Source organism: Oryx dammah, unplaced genomic scaffold (genome assembly GCF_014754425.2).
Source record: "Oryx dammah isolate SB20612 unplaced genomic scaffold, SCBI_Odam_1.1 HiC_scaffold_19, whole genome shotgun sequence".
Classification (NCBI taxonomy): domain Eukaryota; kingdom Metazoa; phylum Chordata; class Mammalia; order Artiodactyla; family Bovidae; genus Oryx; species Oryx dammah.
The window spans coordinates 21,251,612-21,266,091 of NW_024070203.1; the positions used below are offsets into that span (position 1 = coordinate 21,251,612).

The 14,480-nt window shown below is 33.8% G+C and overlaps 1 protein-coding gene across 14 annotated transcripts in view; it reads right to left on the reverse strand.

Moving 5' to 3' along the window:
- PHF20L1 (PHD finger protein 20 like 1) overlaps positions 1-14,480 on the reverse strand; it is a 76,514-nt gene that overhangs the window by 28,724 nt on the left and 33,310 nt on the right. For all 14 annotated transcript variants that reach the window (XM_040262106.1, XM_040262104.1, XM_040262102.1 and 11 more), the window contains 4 exons: positions 11,193-11,445; positions 8,913-9,101; positions 8,435-8,632; positions 1,055-1,111 (listed from right to left, as the gene is read on the reverse strand). In XM_040262106.1, coding sequence (XP_040118040.1) covers positions 1,055-1,111; positions 8,435-8,632; positions 8,913-9,101; positions 11,193-11,445 — 697 coding nt within the window. The remainder of the gene's footprint in view (positions 1-1,054; positions 1,112-8,434; positions 8,633-8,912; positions 9,102-11,192; positions 11,446-14,480) is intronic.

The following is a 14,480-nucleotide window of genomic DNA, read 5'->3' on the forward strand; positions in this document are numbered from 1 at the left end:
CATGAATCTGGAACTCCTGATTAGCTTACTGGGCTATAAGAGGGAATCTTCATTAGCAGTGTTGAGAAATCCCAACTCCTGACACCTTAAAGTTAACACAGACAGTAGTTAAAATTCTTAAATGAGTAATGTAACTCAGTTTCCTGATGTGGCAAGAAATATACTCCACAATTTAAGAAAAACTTGACCGAGGAGACTCAGCATTTACACAAAATTTAACAAGAAAATGTATTAGAAGATTAAAAAAACTTGAACTTTTTTCTTTTGGAAAAATATTTAAAAAACTAAGTCAAATTCACAAATAATTCCTTCAGTCTTTCAATATTTTCCATGTATATAAGAATGAAGATAAAAAGCACAAAGAAGTAAAAACTTAACTCATTAAACTAAATTGTCTTAAAATTTTAAAATATTTCTTTTTTCTCAATCATATGCACTTTAAAGAAAATGAACAGATGTTAAAACAGTATCCTAGAATACTTTATTTAAAATTAACTCATCACATATATTCAACTATTGTCCAACTCAGAAAGGTTTAGCCCACAGCTTATCAACCACATTGAACCAACTTTGAGTAACTCAAGCTCTGGGAGCTAATTTGTAGAATATTTAAGACTATTATCCATTATTCCAAAACTTATAGTCATGATATCACAGAAGACAGAAAAGACAGCAGAAAACTTAGTATCTTTTTATAAAGAAAGTACAAAAAAAAAAAGGCTGGGAAAAAAAGGCTATTTTAATTTACCATCCATTCTCTAAGGATCAACAATATTAAACAGCACCATATTTTTAAACAGTCATAATTTCAAAGATGTTCAAAAACATCAAGTTCTCAGAGAAAGTCTTAGGGTTCCTTGACAAAAAATACACATACTACAAGACATGTATTAAGAAACAACATATTTGGAGGTGAATAAACTAATAAACACTAAAACAGAGGATCACTTACACCTACAGGAGCACTAACAGGTAAAAAGTAAGGGACAGACTACGTCCTCCCACTGCCAAGCCATCTACAGTCTTTTGCTTAAAGATTACTTTCTGTTCATACCAAATGCAGTTGAGCTTTTTTCTTCCAATTTCACTTTTTTTTCCATTTTCGATATTCCTGCAGGTTTAGGGGAAAAATACGTAAGTTTAGTCAGAAAAGGTTAAGAGTATGGGACAATGTTTAAAATTATAATTGCTCACAAAACTCTACCAAGACTCTTTTCCCCTAAAGGTCTACATTATTGCCTGAACTAGTAACAAAGAAGTGGTATTTCTTACTTCAAAGAAATAAGGATGATGTTTGGTTCTTCAGACTATTCAGATTAGATTCCTAGTTCCACCATCTATTACCCGCACAGTCTCGAGGAAATCATTTAATCTCTCCGTGCTTCAGTTTCCTTATCTGCCAAATAGGAATAAGAGTATCTACCTACTACTGTTATCATCACTACGTGAGTCAAAATATGTAAAATGATTAGTGTCTGATAAATAATGAGTGCTTTTTTTCACTTTTCTCCATTATGGTGGAGTAATTTGAGACTGCATCATTTCTAGAAATAGCATAAATGTGGGTCTAAACATAAAAAAAAGTTAGGGTGAATGCACTGGGCAATCAGTTAAGATCAACTCTGGCACCACAGCCTTTGGCAACCCAGGAGATGTTGGAATGCACTCCAGCAGTAGGTCCGTGTAACATTTCTGCTCCTGTGACAATTATGACAAAATGCTATTCCCATCACCCAAATGAAATATCAAATTTCATATTAAATTATACTGGTTTTCAACAATCTGCACAAATTTTTTAAACTAATATTTAACCTCTGTTGCCTAGAACAAATGAATACCTCTGAACTCCATCGAATGTGTTATTAGGTTAATGAGAAAAGCCAAAACAGAACTATTCTATAAATCATTTTTGGTTTTTATCCAAATGTAAGATATAAAGGCTTATTAACACACACAAAAAATATTCAACTTAATGGCACTTAAGGATTATAATCTAATAGTCCAAAATACATTCTTAAACCAATAGTACACTTCAATAACTGTGTTGCTGACAAAACACACACAAAACCAAGCTTCTGAACTCATATTCAGCTATTCCCAATGCTAATATCTTATCTGTGTCTAGGGTTAATCTAAGAAAAAGACTCTGGTACGCTTAAATACAATTTCAGTCTATTAAATTATGCTCTAATATCACCATTTATGAGTTCTTTGACTTTTAAATCACTCCAATAAGGTATCAAAAAAGCTAGCATTTGATTCACCTTACTGCAAATAATTTACATAAATTAAATAAAACACAACAAAAATTTAAAAATACCACTCAACTTGAACTAAATGTTAATGAGGTGCTAATAATTGTTTCAAATTCAATAAAAATATTGGCAATCTCCCTGATAAAAAGATTTCTTATGACCAAAAAATGAAAAGAACATCAAAGAGAAATGAGATTAAACTTCCTTATTATCAAGACTGTTGAACAAATGCCTCATTTCCTTTCACTAATCACTGCTTACTAACAATGACTGCACCAACCATGAAATTTTCAAAAATTTAATGCAGTATTCTTGACAATGACAAGGCATTTACGACAGAAACAAAAGAGATTTGCATTCTAAATCTTAAGTGATGGTAGAGATACACCAGAAGCAACCCTTGACTATGATTTTTGCCCCTGTAGGGCCCTAATCTCTGGGAGCACTGAGTCTCCAGTGTGAAAGGTAGAACACGTCCAGAATCCCCTGCGTGCAAGCTAAGCCACTTCAGGCATGTCCGACTCTTTGCGACCCCATAGACAGGAGCACACCAGGCTCCTCTGTCCATGGAATTCTCCAGAGAGGAATACTGGAGTGGGCTGGCGTTTCCTACTCCAGGAGATCTTCCTGACCCAGGGATCAACCCTGCGTCTCTTATGTCTCCTGCATGGCAGGCGGGTTCTTTGCCACTGGCGCCACCTGCATGTTGTGCCTGCGTGTTCAGTCACTGGTTGTGTCAACTCTCTGCAGCCCTATGGACACAGACCTCCAGGTGTCTTTCTGTCCACGGGATTCTCCAGGCAAGAATACTGGAGTGGATTGCCATGCCCTTCTCCAAGGGTTCTTCCAGACCCAGGGATCAAACCTGCTATTCCTGCGTCTCCTGCGTAGCAGTCAGGTTCTTTACCCACTGAGTCACCTGGGAAGCACCTGGGGTGATTCAAATGAAAGGAACTGCCTTTCAGGGATGCCTTTTCTGGCTGTAATGTGTGGGATCCCTCAGGCACTTGGAAGACAAATAACATTGTCCTGACCCTCAGCTCTGAACACAGGTCAGCACAGCAGAACAGATACAGAAATTATAATATCAGAGTGCTTTCAGGAGGATCCGTTCTAGACTGTTTTCACATGTTCTGGGGGGGGTCCCAAACCTTCATATTTCTTTTTTTAATTGGAGGAAAACTGCTTTTCAACATTGTGTTGGTTTCTATATTTCTTAACTATAAAATTTCAAAAGTAAAACTAGGGAACTGAGAAAAGCTTGTCAACATTTAAACAAGGATATTAAAGATTTGTATGGAAATACAAAAAACCACGAATAGCCAAAGCAATCTTGAGAAAGAAGGATGGAACTGGAGGAATCAATTTGCCTGACTTCAGGCTCTACTACAAAGCCACAGTCATCAAGACAGTATGGTATTGGCACAAAGACAGACATATAGATCAATGGAACAAAATAGAAAGCCCAGAGATAAATCCACACACATATGGACACCTTATCTTTGACAAAGGAGGCAAGAATATACAATGGAGTAAAGACAATCTCTTTAACAAGTGGTGCTGGGAAAACTGGTCAACCACTTGTAAAAGAATGAAGCTAGATCACTTTCTAACACCGCACACAAAGATAAACTCAAAATGGATTAAAGATCTAAATGTAAGACCAGAAACTATAAAACTCTTAGAGGAGAACATAGGCAAAACACTCTCTGACATAAACCACAGCAGGATCCTCTATGATCCACCTCCCAGAATTCTGGAAATAAAAGCAAAAATAAACAAATGGGATCTAATTAAAATTAAAAGCTTCTGCACAACAAAGGAAAACATAAGCAAAGTGAAAAGACAGCCTTCCGAATGGGAGAAAATAATAGCCAATGAAGCAACTGACAAACAACTAATCTCAAAAATATACAAGCAACTCCTGCAGCTCAATTCCAGAAAAATAAACGACCCAATAAAAAAATGGGCCAAAGAACTAAATAGACATTTCTCCAAAGAAGACATACGGATGGCTAACAAACACATGAAAAGATGCTCAACATCACTCATTATAAGAGAAATGCAAATCAAAACCACAATGAGGTACCACTTCACACCAGTCAGAATGTCTGCGATCCAAAAATCTGCAAGCAATAAATGCTGGAGAGGGTGTGGAGAGAAGGGAACCCTCCTACACTGTTGGTGGGAGTGCAAACTAGTAAAGTAAATATTCCTATAGGCAATAATGACAGGACTTTTAAAAACACTCATGCACAAATAGATTTAAAAATAGATCTATTTAAGAATTCCATAAAAGAACAAATGTCATTTTACGAGACGTTCTCTACATTTTTATTTCACCATGCAGCAGAATTTGGGACCCACAGTACTAGGTTATTAGTTAACAGAATAGTGATATGTAAACTAAATTTTATCAACAGAACTTTTTCAAACAAAATACTATATAATGGCCAATAAATATTACAACCTTACCCCTACCCCGGGCCAAACAAAAAACACGATAAAAAACAAATGGAGCTATTCAGATTAAAGCAAGAGAGACAGATCTCTGAGCCATATCTGCTTTCGTGTCATGGAAAGCACCATAATGCAGAGTGGTTTCTTCAGTGTGCTAAATATCTGATTTTTCTGGCCAAAAAAAAAAAAAAAAAAGAGGCTATCCCTGAGACTCTCCATGGAAACCCCAGGCTTTGAATAAACCATGAACATTTGGTGTGGGGGTGGAAGTAGATTAAGGAGTCTCTGGTTGTGGTTTGGTTTGGTTTTGTACAATTCTGGAAAAAAAAAAATTGAAAGCCACCCTAAAACAAAAAGGCTTTCAGAAAATAAATGTGAAGTTGGTGTAAGATGATGGACTAACCACCAAACATTTAAGATGCAATGCCTGCACAGCACCGGGCACAGGCGACTCAGCGACTCAGTTTGATTGTTGGCCCATCCTTTCATACATTGAGCTTACAGATTTAAACTCCTTAAAGAGGTTAGAGTAATTCAGTAATTGTTACACAGACATCCAGGAGATAAATAAGAAAACCAGCCAACATTCCCAGTTAGCGACAGAACTAATGATAATAGAACTAAGACTCTATCCTTACCTAAAACTGATGGACTCTGTTAGATAAAGCATTCTGAAAATAAAATAAAAACAACGGCACCAAGTTTTACAAGGGCACCAATGACTGGTATTGTAATGTGGGCAGCAATGTATTTTTAATCTTGTTTATAGTCATATTGCACGCATGCTTCCCAGTAGAAGAATGTAGAGGATTCGTGTAAGTTCATTACCTCTACTATAAAAATAACTAAAAGCAAGTGTTAACCTATTGAGAATACGTGTATATAATAACTGCATAATCTGCATAGTATCATCAGTTCTTTATCTTGACTGCTAAACTCAGCAGTGAGAACATAATCTCCCACAAGAAAAAGTAAAACTCTGTTAAACTATTCCACAGTTAAGGACTAATATCCTCAGTCATTCTAAATACTCCAAGAATTTCAATTTGGAAAAAACACCCCAGAAAATGTCTTTGATACAAGCTCTGGGAAATAATGTTTTCTACAGAAGTTTTAAAACTCAACAGTAACAAAGCTTACTTTTATAATTAAGATGGAAATGAACCAAGTAAACATAAAAAAAAAAAAAAAAAGATCAAACAAAACAAAAACTCTTGGTACTTTGACTTCAGATGAAGAAACTTGGGGTGCAGAGAGAAGGCCTACAAACACTGCAAACCATTTTCTAGAGCAGCTAACAAAAATGTTAAGAGAAAAAAAGCACGCAGACCACTGAGAATTTCCATGCAAGTCAGATAGGTTCACAAAGTTTTAATCAAAAGGTGTCTAATTAGAACACAACTTGAATTCTATTATTTCCCTCAAAAAATAAAAAATTAAAAGAGGTTAAGAGAAACAATCCCTCCCAACCCCACATTCAAATATATTCAAATATGTTGTGACTGTGTTCAACCCTAATAAACAAGACTTTCAGTTAATTAACATTTAAAACCATGCATTTCCTTGATTTAAGCAATTAAAGTTGCCAGTCATCACCATACTTAAAACAGTCGTCACTCTTCAACGAATTTACAAACTCATCACATTATAAAACCAACTCCTCTCTACCTTTCACTCTCCCAAAAAATTACCTTGCTACTTGGACTTTCTCAAATAGTTATTTCTAATACTTAAATGGGGAAAAAAAAAATCATGCCTTCCCTCTACCCCAGTGCATCTTAACCATTACGAGAAACAAGAACCACACCTCAATGATAATTACCTGTATCTCCACAAATATGCTAGTAATTCTGGAAACAACAACACTAGGCTAGTACTCTGATTAGACACAAAATCACTGGAATCAAGGATTTCCATACACAATCACTACTTTGACATTTTAGGATACATCATCCAGCTAGCATAACTTATACACCTATTTACACTGGTCTTTCAGTCTTGTTACTATTAGAAAAAATTACATATAAAAACCAAAATACAAATATTTTCAAATGCACAACTATAATCTCCCCAATGAATATATAGTTTAACTTGAACATATTTTTTATATATTCAGTACAGCAACAAATTCCATATTGTCAAGGCACTCTTAAGAACTTCACTTCTTGAGGAAAAGTATCTCCAAGGTTAAGGGTAATTCAGAAATCTTGTGAAAACAGGGGAAAGAAAAATCAATTATCCACAGATAGAAGGGGCTTTTAGAAAGTGTCCAAAGACAATGGATAAGATTTGGGAAATGACAAGAAATGCTTCAAAGCCTACATATCTCCAAGTTTGGGCATTGGTTTTTTTAAAAAATCAAGATATGGAAACACTATTGCATATAAAATAACTTCAATCTTTTTTGATTAATGGACTTGTAGAACACTGTATATTTACTATTAGTTACATTTTTACTTTCAAAGAAGGAATAAGAAGGTAATGGCAGTAATGTAAAAAGCATGTTTCTTTAAGTTACTTTATTTTAATATCCACCAAAGGCCACCAGAAAAGAGCAAGCTCTATTTCATACTTCACCCATGGATTTGATAAAATGACTTCAGAGAAGACGCTATTAAAATCAATTATCCCCAAAGCTCTTTGGCTGCAAATCAAAAACAGTTTTATGTTTTTTCCCATTTCAGAACTGACTCAGTTCAGATCTCCTTCATCCATCTAATTCTAAATTAGTAACTTAGTAAATTAGTACTGGAAAGGTATTAGTATTTGCCTTTATTTTTGAATTGCACATACTCTATGCTTGAGATTAAAATCCTATAAAATTCCAAATAAAAGGATGTAAACATATAATGGAAATACAAATTAATATTCTGTTACATTAAAATACCAACTTGATAAAATACCAACTTGATAAAACACCTCAGAAAGGTTTCAAATAATTACAACAAGTATCATAAAATAATCAAAAAATGTCTTCTAGAGTATGGTTGGTTTTACACTTGAAACTCTCAAAATAACGTTATAATCAATTATGGTTAAATTTGGGAGATTCTGCTCCAAAATATGGGACTATATTTAAGATAAAAGTATATCGTTAACTTAAGCTAAGTGTTTCTTAAACATTAAGTTCTATTACAAACACTGGAAAAGACCCCAGTGCTGAGAAAGATTAAAGGCAGGGGGAAAAGGAAGCGACAGAGGATGAGACGGTTGGATGGTATCACCGACTCAATGGACAGGAGTTTCAGCAAACTCCAGGAGATGGTGAAGGACAGGGAAGACTGGAGTGCTGCAGTCCATGGGGTCATAAAGAGTTGGACACGACTTAGAGACTTAACGACGTTCAGTTAACTTATGCCAAGTGTTTCTTAAATTCTATTAAAATTTTTAAACCTATAAAGTACTGATCCTGTTAAGTATTTTCTGGCTTCAAAACCAAGAACTTCTGTGATTATATTTAACTCTAGTAATTCCTACTTAGAAACGGGATATAAGAAAAAAGTAGGGAGAAGCAAGTCAAGTGACAAAATAACAATTATGTCCAGGAAAAATGGTAGAAAATGGTCGCACAAAATGACTTTAAACCCCATCTTCCACAGCTGTTACATAAAAGTTATTTATGAGGAGGAACAACATATTAAAAAATGTAATTTATACATCAAATTCATTTTACCATATAAATGAAAGCCTAGCTAACTTTGTAAAAATGAATCTTTTACCTGAGGCTGCTGGAGCTCCTCTTGCATCAGTCACTGCTTTGGAAGAAAGATTTGTAAGCATCTGTGTATCTTCCTTTTCTGCTCTGAGGCATTCATTATGATAAGAGGGATCTGGGGCTAGCGGTGTTGTGACTTCCGAACCACGACTTAAGTCAAGAGGGAGACAGGGTCCCAATGACAAATGTGCAACGTCAGGTACTACACAGAATAAAGAACGCAATATGTTAACAGAGGTACACTGTCTCAGTTAATATCAATGTGGATTAAAATGCTACATAAGTTAAACAGTGCCTGGCAATCAACAAAGAAGGCACTGAATGAACATTTGTAGAATCAAATGAAGTGCTTATCTACAAAGTCCAGAGATCTTAAGAAGGAAAAAAGCAGAAATCTCTTAATATTTTAATAATCTTTATCTCTTAAGTGTTTTCTTTGTCTTCTTTTATGTTTGGATCTATAGGAAATCAATATACATTACCCTCTGGTCCTGAAGACTCTTGCTGATTTTGAGAACTGATGGAGAATACTTTCCCATCAGTGGCTGGAGAGGGAGGAGAAACCTTTTCTACAGAATCATCAGGCATGGGCAAGGTGGCTAAACGCTGCGATCTTCTTCTCCGCTCACTATGCTTGAAAGGTCTAGGGGGGTTCACAGGCTGTGGAGGACCTAGAAAAAGATCTTCAATGTTCACGAAGCAGATACATGCCGGGATCATCTTATCATATTTAAGGAGAAAAAACGGGAAAAATGATTCAAATTCTGCCCTCTGATGTTGTTAAGGTATCCACAAGGAACAGCACATGTTCCAAAAGGAATCAAAGGCAAAAGCTGCCCTCATTCACAAGGGTTAATCAAAACTTTTAAAATCTAAAGCCTACTAGAACCAAAAGAAAATAACATGGAACATTCATTTCAGGTAGTTTCCCATGGAAAAAGACTACAGTTTATTCTCTAATTGCAGAATGTTGTTAGTTGCCATTCTTCCTTTGGGAAAATTATCTCTGTATAGCCAAAGATTTCTTAAAAAAAAAAAAATATATATATATATATATATATTCCTTTTGCTATATTACAAATCTAGAATCTCTAAGGGAAAAAAAAGACAGGGGCATAGGTAACAAAATTCTGACATGCATTGTAGAGTTAGTGCTTTACTTGCTAAAGTAAAACTAATGTAAATAATTTTATCCCACCCTCATTCCCCCAAATGGATTTTTGTAAACATATGTTTGGGCCTGATTCATTAAAAAAAAAAAAGTAAATTGAGCATAAATAACTTTAAGTACTCACTACGGGCATAAAATGAGAATTTTTTTAAAATATGACAGTTCTTGCCCTCAAATGTTTTTTGTTTTGTTTGGAAAAACTCACTGAGTCACTTGAGCATCTTCTAACTATATATTACACAAAAGCTTAGAAATTCTTTTTAACCTTTCATTTTCTTTCTACATAGCACATAAACATTTTGATTATTTAGAACAGGCAGGACTACATAAGCCAATATATTTACGTTAATTTAGAAGGAGAAAATAAGCGAGGTCTAAAAAAGTTGATGCTTTGGGTATTTAAAAGTACTTTTACAAAAATCAAAATGAAAAAGACATGGTGATAACTGAAAGAAAAGGATAAAATTCATTGTGGTTATAATACTAAAATATAAAACAATTCAAAATAAAATACATATCAATGTCATCTGACATTTTAGTGACTACTAATGACATTATTTAATGATAAATGCCATAAAGAAGTGAAGCTAAGGACGAAACAACTGAGTTTTTCTGTTCCCATCCTTTCATTTATTAAACAGAACCAAATCAAAACAAAAACGTACCAAAACCTAATTGAAAAATGAAAAATACAGTTGAGCAAAAAAAAATACAGCAACTTAATGGAAGAGAAATTTAATATATTTGACTGATAGAAGTCTTCTCAATGCCACCATTTTTAATTGCTGTAGAAGATATGATATGGAGGAGTTCATAAGGAAAACTGTCATATTCATTTAATAATCAGGTTACTAATTCATTTGCTGTTATAAACAGCAAAATTATCTTTTACCCAGTGAATTTAGGTAATTATTTTTCTATGTCTCTAACTTAAATACTAAAATATGAGGAACATAGGGTCAACACAAATCTTGTCTTAAATATATCCATACCCATGTTGAAAGGTTACATTAAAAAGACTAAGTAAATGCTTCAAAGATTAGTGGTATTGAAACAGTAAAATCTTAAAAATAAGATCAAGGAAACACTTTTCTTCCATTAGTAAAATTAATCTGAATTCTGCGCTCTAAATCCTAGAAGAACTGAATAAAATGTATTAGGGGTGGGGTATAGATAAGTGGGGACAATGACTAAATCGATCCATAAGAATAGTCTTAGGAGTTCAGGAAAATATCCACATATCCACCATGGGTCTTTCTGTATCCCATAATGGTTTTTTTTTTTTGTAATGAATCAGGCCTCTAACTGTGCTTGGATCATTAGTTGAGGAAAGTCAAACTATAGTGGAATTATGGTTACTAAATGCTGAGGTTTCTTAACCAGCAGTATAGTCACTGTCCCTCTGTACAATACATCAGTCAGAAATGTATATGGATTTTGCCCCTGAGAGAGTTTCAAGCCTTCCCTGTCATATCCACTTAAGTTTGAATTTTTAAAATGCAACTTCATAAAAATACAATATAACTACAACCAAACTGTTTTTAATGTATCTTATAGGATAAGTAACTATTTTTTAAAAATCTGTGCTCACTAGTTTTATTTATCATTGAAGAAGAAAGCTGAGATACAAGCGTCAAATCCTCGACTTGTATTAATTCTGGGGAAAGTGGTGATTTAGGGGGTTTTATACACCCAGAAGAATCTCCAGATTCATGTTTGCATTTCTTGCTGCGAGCCTTCCCTGAAGACAAAGTTGAGGATAACAGTGCAGGTTTCTGAGTGTTGGCAGAACTGCTAATGTCAGCTTCATTTTTTTTCTGACTTTGAGGTTTAGGTGAAATCGCCTGAATAAATAATAAAAAATTGATATTTTTATTTTGGTTTCTTCATTTTTGTTCTTGTTTTCTATTTTTGATTGTTAAGCAACTTTAGTATCCAAAAACATTGTTAAGCAACATATAACATTTCTATTACAAATGAAAAACCAAAAAGAACCCCACAAATTATTAACTAAAAGTTGAATAGGCTGTCTTTAAAGGGATGCTGTCGACCTGTCTAAACCGTGGTTTTTAAAAAATGTATTATTTATAATATTCTCACAATATAAAATGTTACCTTACTGGACAAATATGTTTGGTGTTAAGTTAAAACATACCTTTTTGGAAATCATAATTACCAATGACAAATTTGTGTTTTAGAGCATTAAAGGAATACATGTAAGCTTCTGATTTTCAGACTTAAAAAAAATAATAATGTCTTTGAGTTCAATGCAGAGGTTTAAGTAGACAATTTCCCTTTAAAGAAAGATCTCAACAGGAAAACAATGACCAAATTAACGAAACATTATCTTTAACTCATTTTAGTGCTGAAAGCTAGAGTTTCATAAGCATAATGCATCATGAAATCAAAGCCACCAGCAATACAGAGTTAAAAGACTAAAAAACAATACAAAACAAGCAACAACAGAAAAAAAAAAAAAAAAACAAGGAGTAAAACCAAGTGTAAGTTAAAAACATTGGATTTAAAAACAAAATACGTCGCATTCTTAGATGAGAGTTTTTACCTTCTTCCTGCCAACTGATACTTTTAAAAAAAAATTAGAACTTTGTCAGTTCTTTCATAAAGAATACCTTAATTCATTTGGCAGTAAAATGTCCTACATTTGTAAAATTATAAGTGAATGTGTCCAAAGACTACAGAGAACAGCCACATCTGATGGACTTGCACTCTATGGTGTTGGCATGCCTATACTGTATCTCTTTTTGACATATGTATCTGAGAGCAAAGTATGAGATACACTTAAAAAAAAAAAAAAAAACCCTATACCAAGATAGGCCTCTATAAAGAATCAAACTGCTAGCTCTATGAACAACATGCTGGTCCCCAAGAAACCTTTTTTACTTCCCTATCTTTTGTGAGGGATGACCAACAGGTCTGCAGGCTGCAGTTCTCTGGAATATGAAAGGTCACTGTCTGGGAACCAAATAGCTTTCCGTTCCCTGAAATTGAAGGTGTTCATTTTTGGTAGAAAAACACTGAATATCTGGTATTAACCAGGGCACCTTTGACTGTGCTACAGATGGCATGTTAGACATACCACATTAAAGGGTGGGTGTCAAGCATTTCATTTACTCAACTGTCATCATTTCTATTCTTGAATTTACTCATTACACATGTGTATAAGTGCAGATTCATCACTTGAAAAAAAAAAAACTCCATATATAGAAAGGATTCCTAAGCTTATTATAAAAAGTGTTGCCAGAAAAGTAATTAGAGCCATTACTTGTAAATAAACAATTTTATTGTTCATCTTCACATATGTGAGACATCACTACAGCATCCATTACTCTCAAGTTACAAAGTTATAAAACAAGATTTTAATACTTAAATTAATATCTTGATAAGGTGCTTAACTTCTAAACAAGGACAAATTAACATTCTTTAAAACTTACTGAATTATGCATCTAATGCAGGTTTTATCCCAAAGTAAAATATAACATAACAATTCCCTAATACAATTAAGTAATCTATAATTAATAATCTGAGAACTGGGGTTCAAGACCACAGAGTTTGAAGTTTCTTAAAGTAAATAAATAAATTCCTTAGCACAGTAAGTTTGGGCCTTAGGCCTGTTATAAATCTACGTCGTGAGTGAAATTATTTTACTCATTAGGGCAACATAGGTTAGTGACAATACCTCTTCTTCAAGTCATACCAACTGAGATGTAATTAAGAATTTTATAACTCGGCTTTTTAACTCTGAAGCAGGGCAAACAGTATAAGAATTAAGAGTTTGGTTACAAACAGTTCACATTGAAATCATCCTGAATGACAAAAAAGGGGGCGACAGTATTATGTTCCTTAAAAATCTAAAATAATTTACAAACTTTTCATTATTAATCACTGGTCTCTTTGTTACAAAACTGGCAAGGACTCTCAAAATTTTCTTAATTATGTGAATAAAAACAGCCGAGTTACTCAATTTTTCTCCTTTTTAAGCTCAGTTTCAAAATGTTGTTTTCTATACTTGTCTCTGAAAAGGGCACTGCCCTCTATACTAACTTCCACACACAGTAATTTTCACAATCACATTCTTCTCAGTGGGATTGTGCATAATGAAAGATTGACATTGTAATGAATTTTCCAGAAACATTTTATTACCCAAGTCCCTGACTTATTGCATTCTGAGAATACCATAAACAGTGGTGAAAATACAAGATATTGTTATATCTGGGACGTTGAATATAATAATACACAGTAAAAAAAAAAGTCATTTAAAATTTGGTTGATATACTGACAATAACGGCAAAGACTTAACCGTTTGATGACCACAGAAAATCAGAAGGCATGATTCACTGACATATTAATCAATTTAAAAGATCATTGATTTAATACAACATTAATAGAGGCACCGAAACAATGCACTATTATCAAATCAGGCCTAAAATAACCCTGAAAAACTCAATACAATATCAATTAAATTTGGACTGTTTTTTAAAACGCATATAGAGAAGAGCAAAAGGTACTCGTTTTAAAGTCTTCTTTATTAGGCTACTAATAAAGAAATAATACAAAAAGGATATAGTAAAACTACATTAAGGCTCAGATTTTAAAACAGAAGAACCAAGGAAATCCAGTTATGGCTATTACTGTGTTCTTATAGTCTAACAGTGCCCCAAAAGGTAAGCCCTTAAAGAATGGAAAAGCATGCACAGTCCATTATATACAGATATTGTGGGAATCTGAAGGTAGCCAAGGCAAAATCTAGCAACTGCAACCTTCATTTTCAAATTCCTCTATTAGGTGGTTTAAAGACAGACCCTTAATAGCTTTTTAAATAATTTTTGTAGTTATTAAAATATACATCCTAGCAAAAATG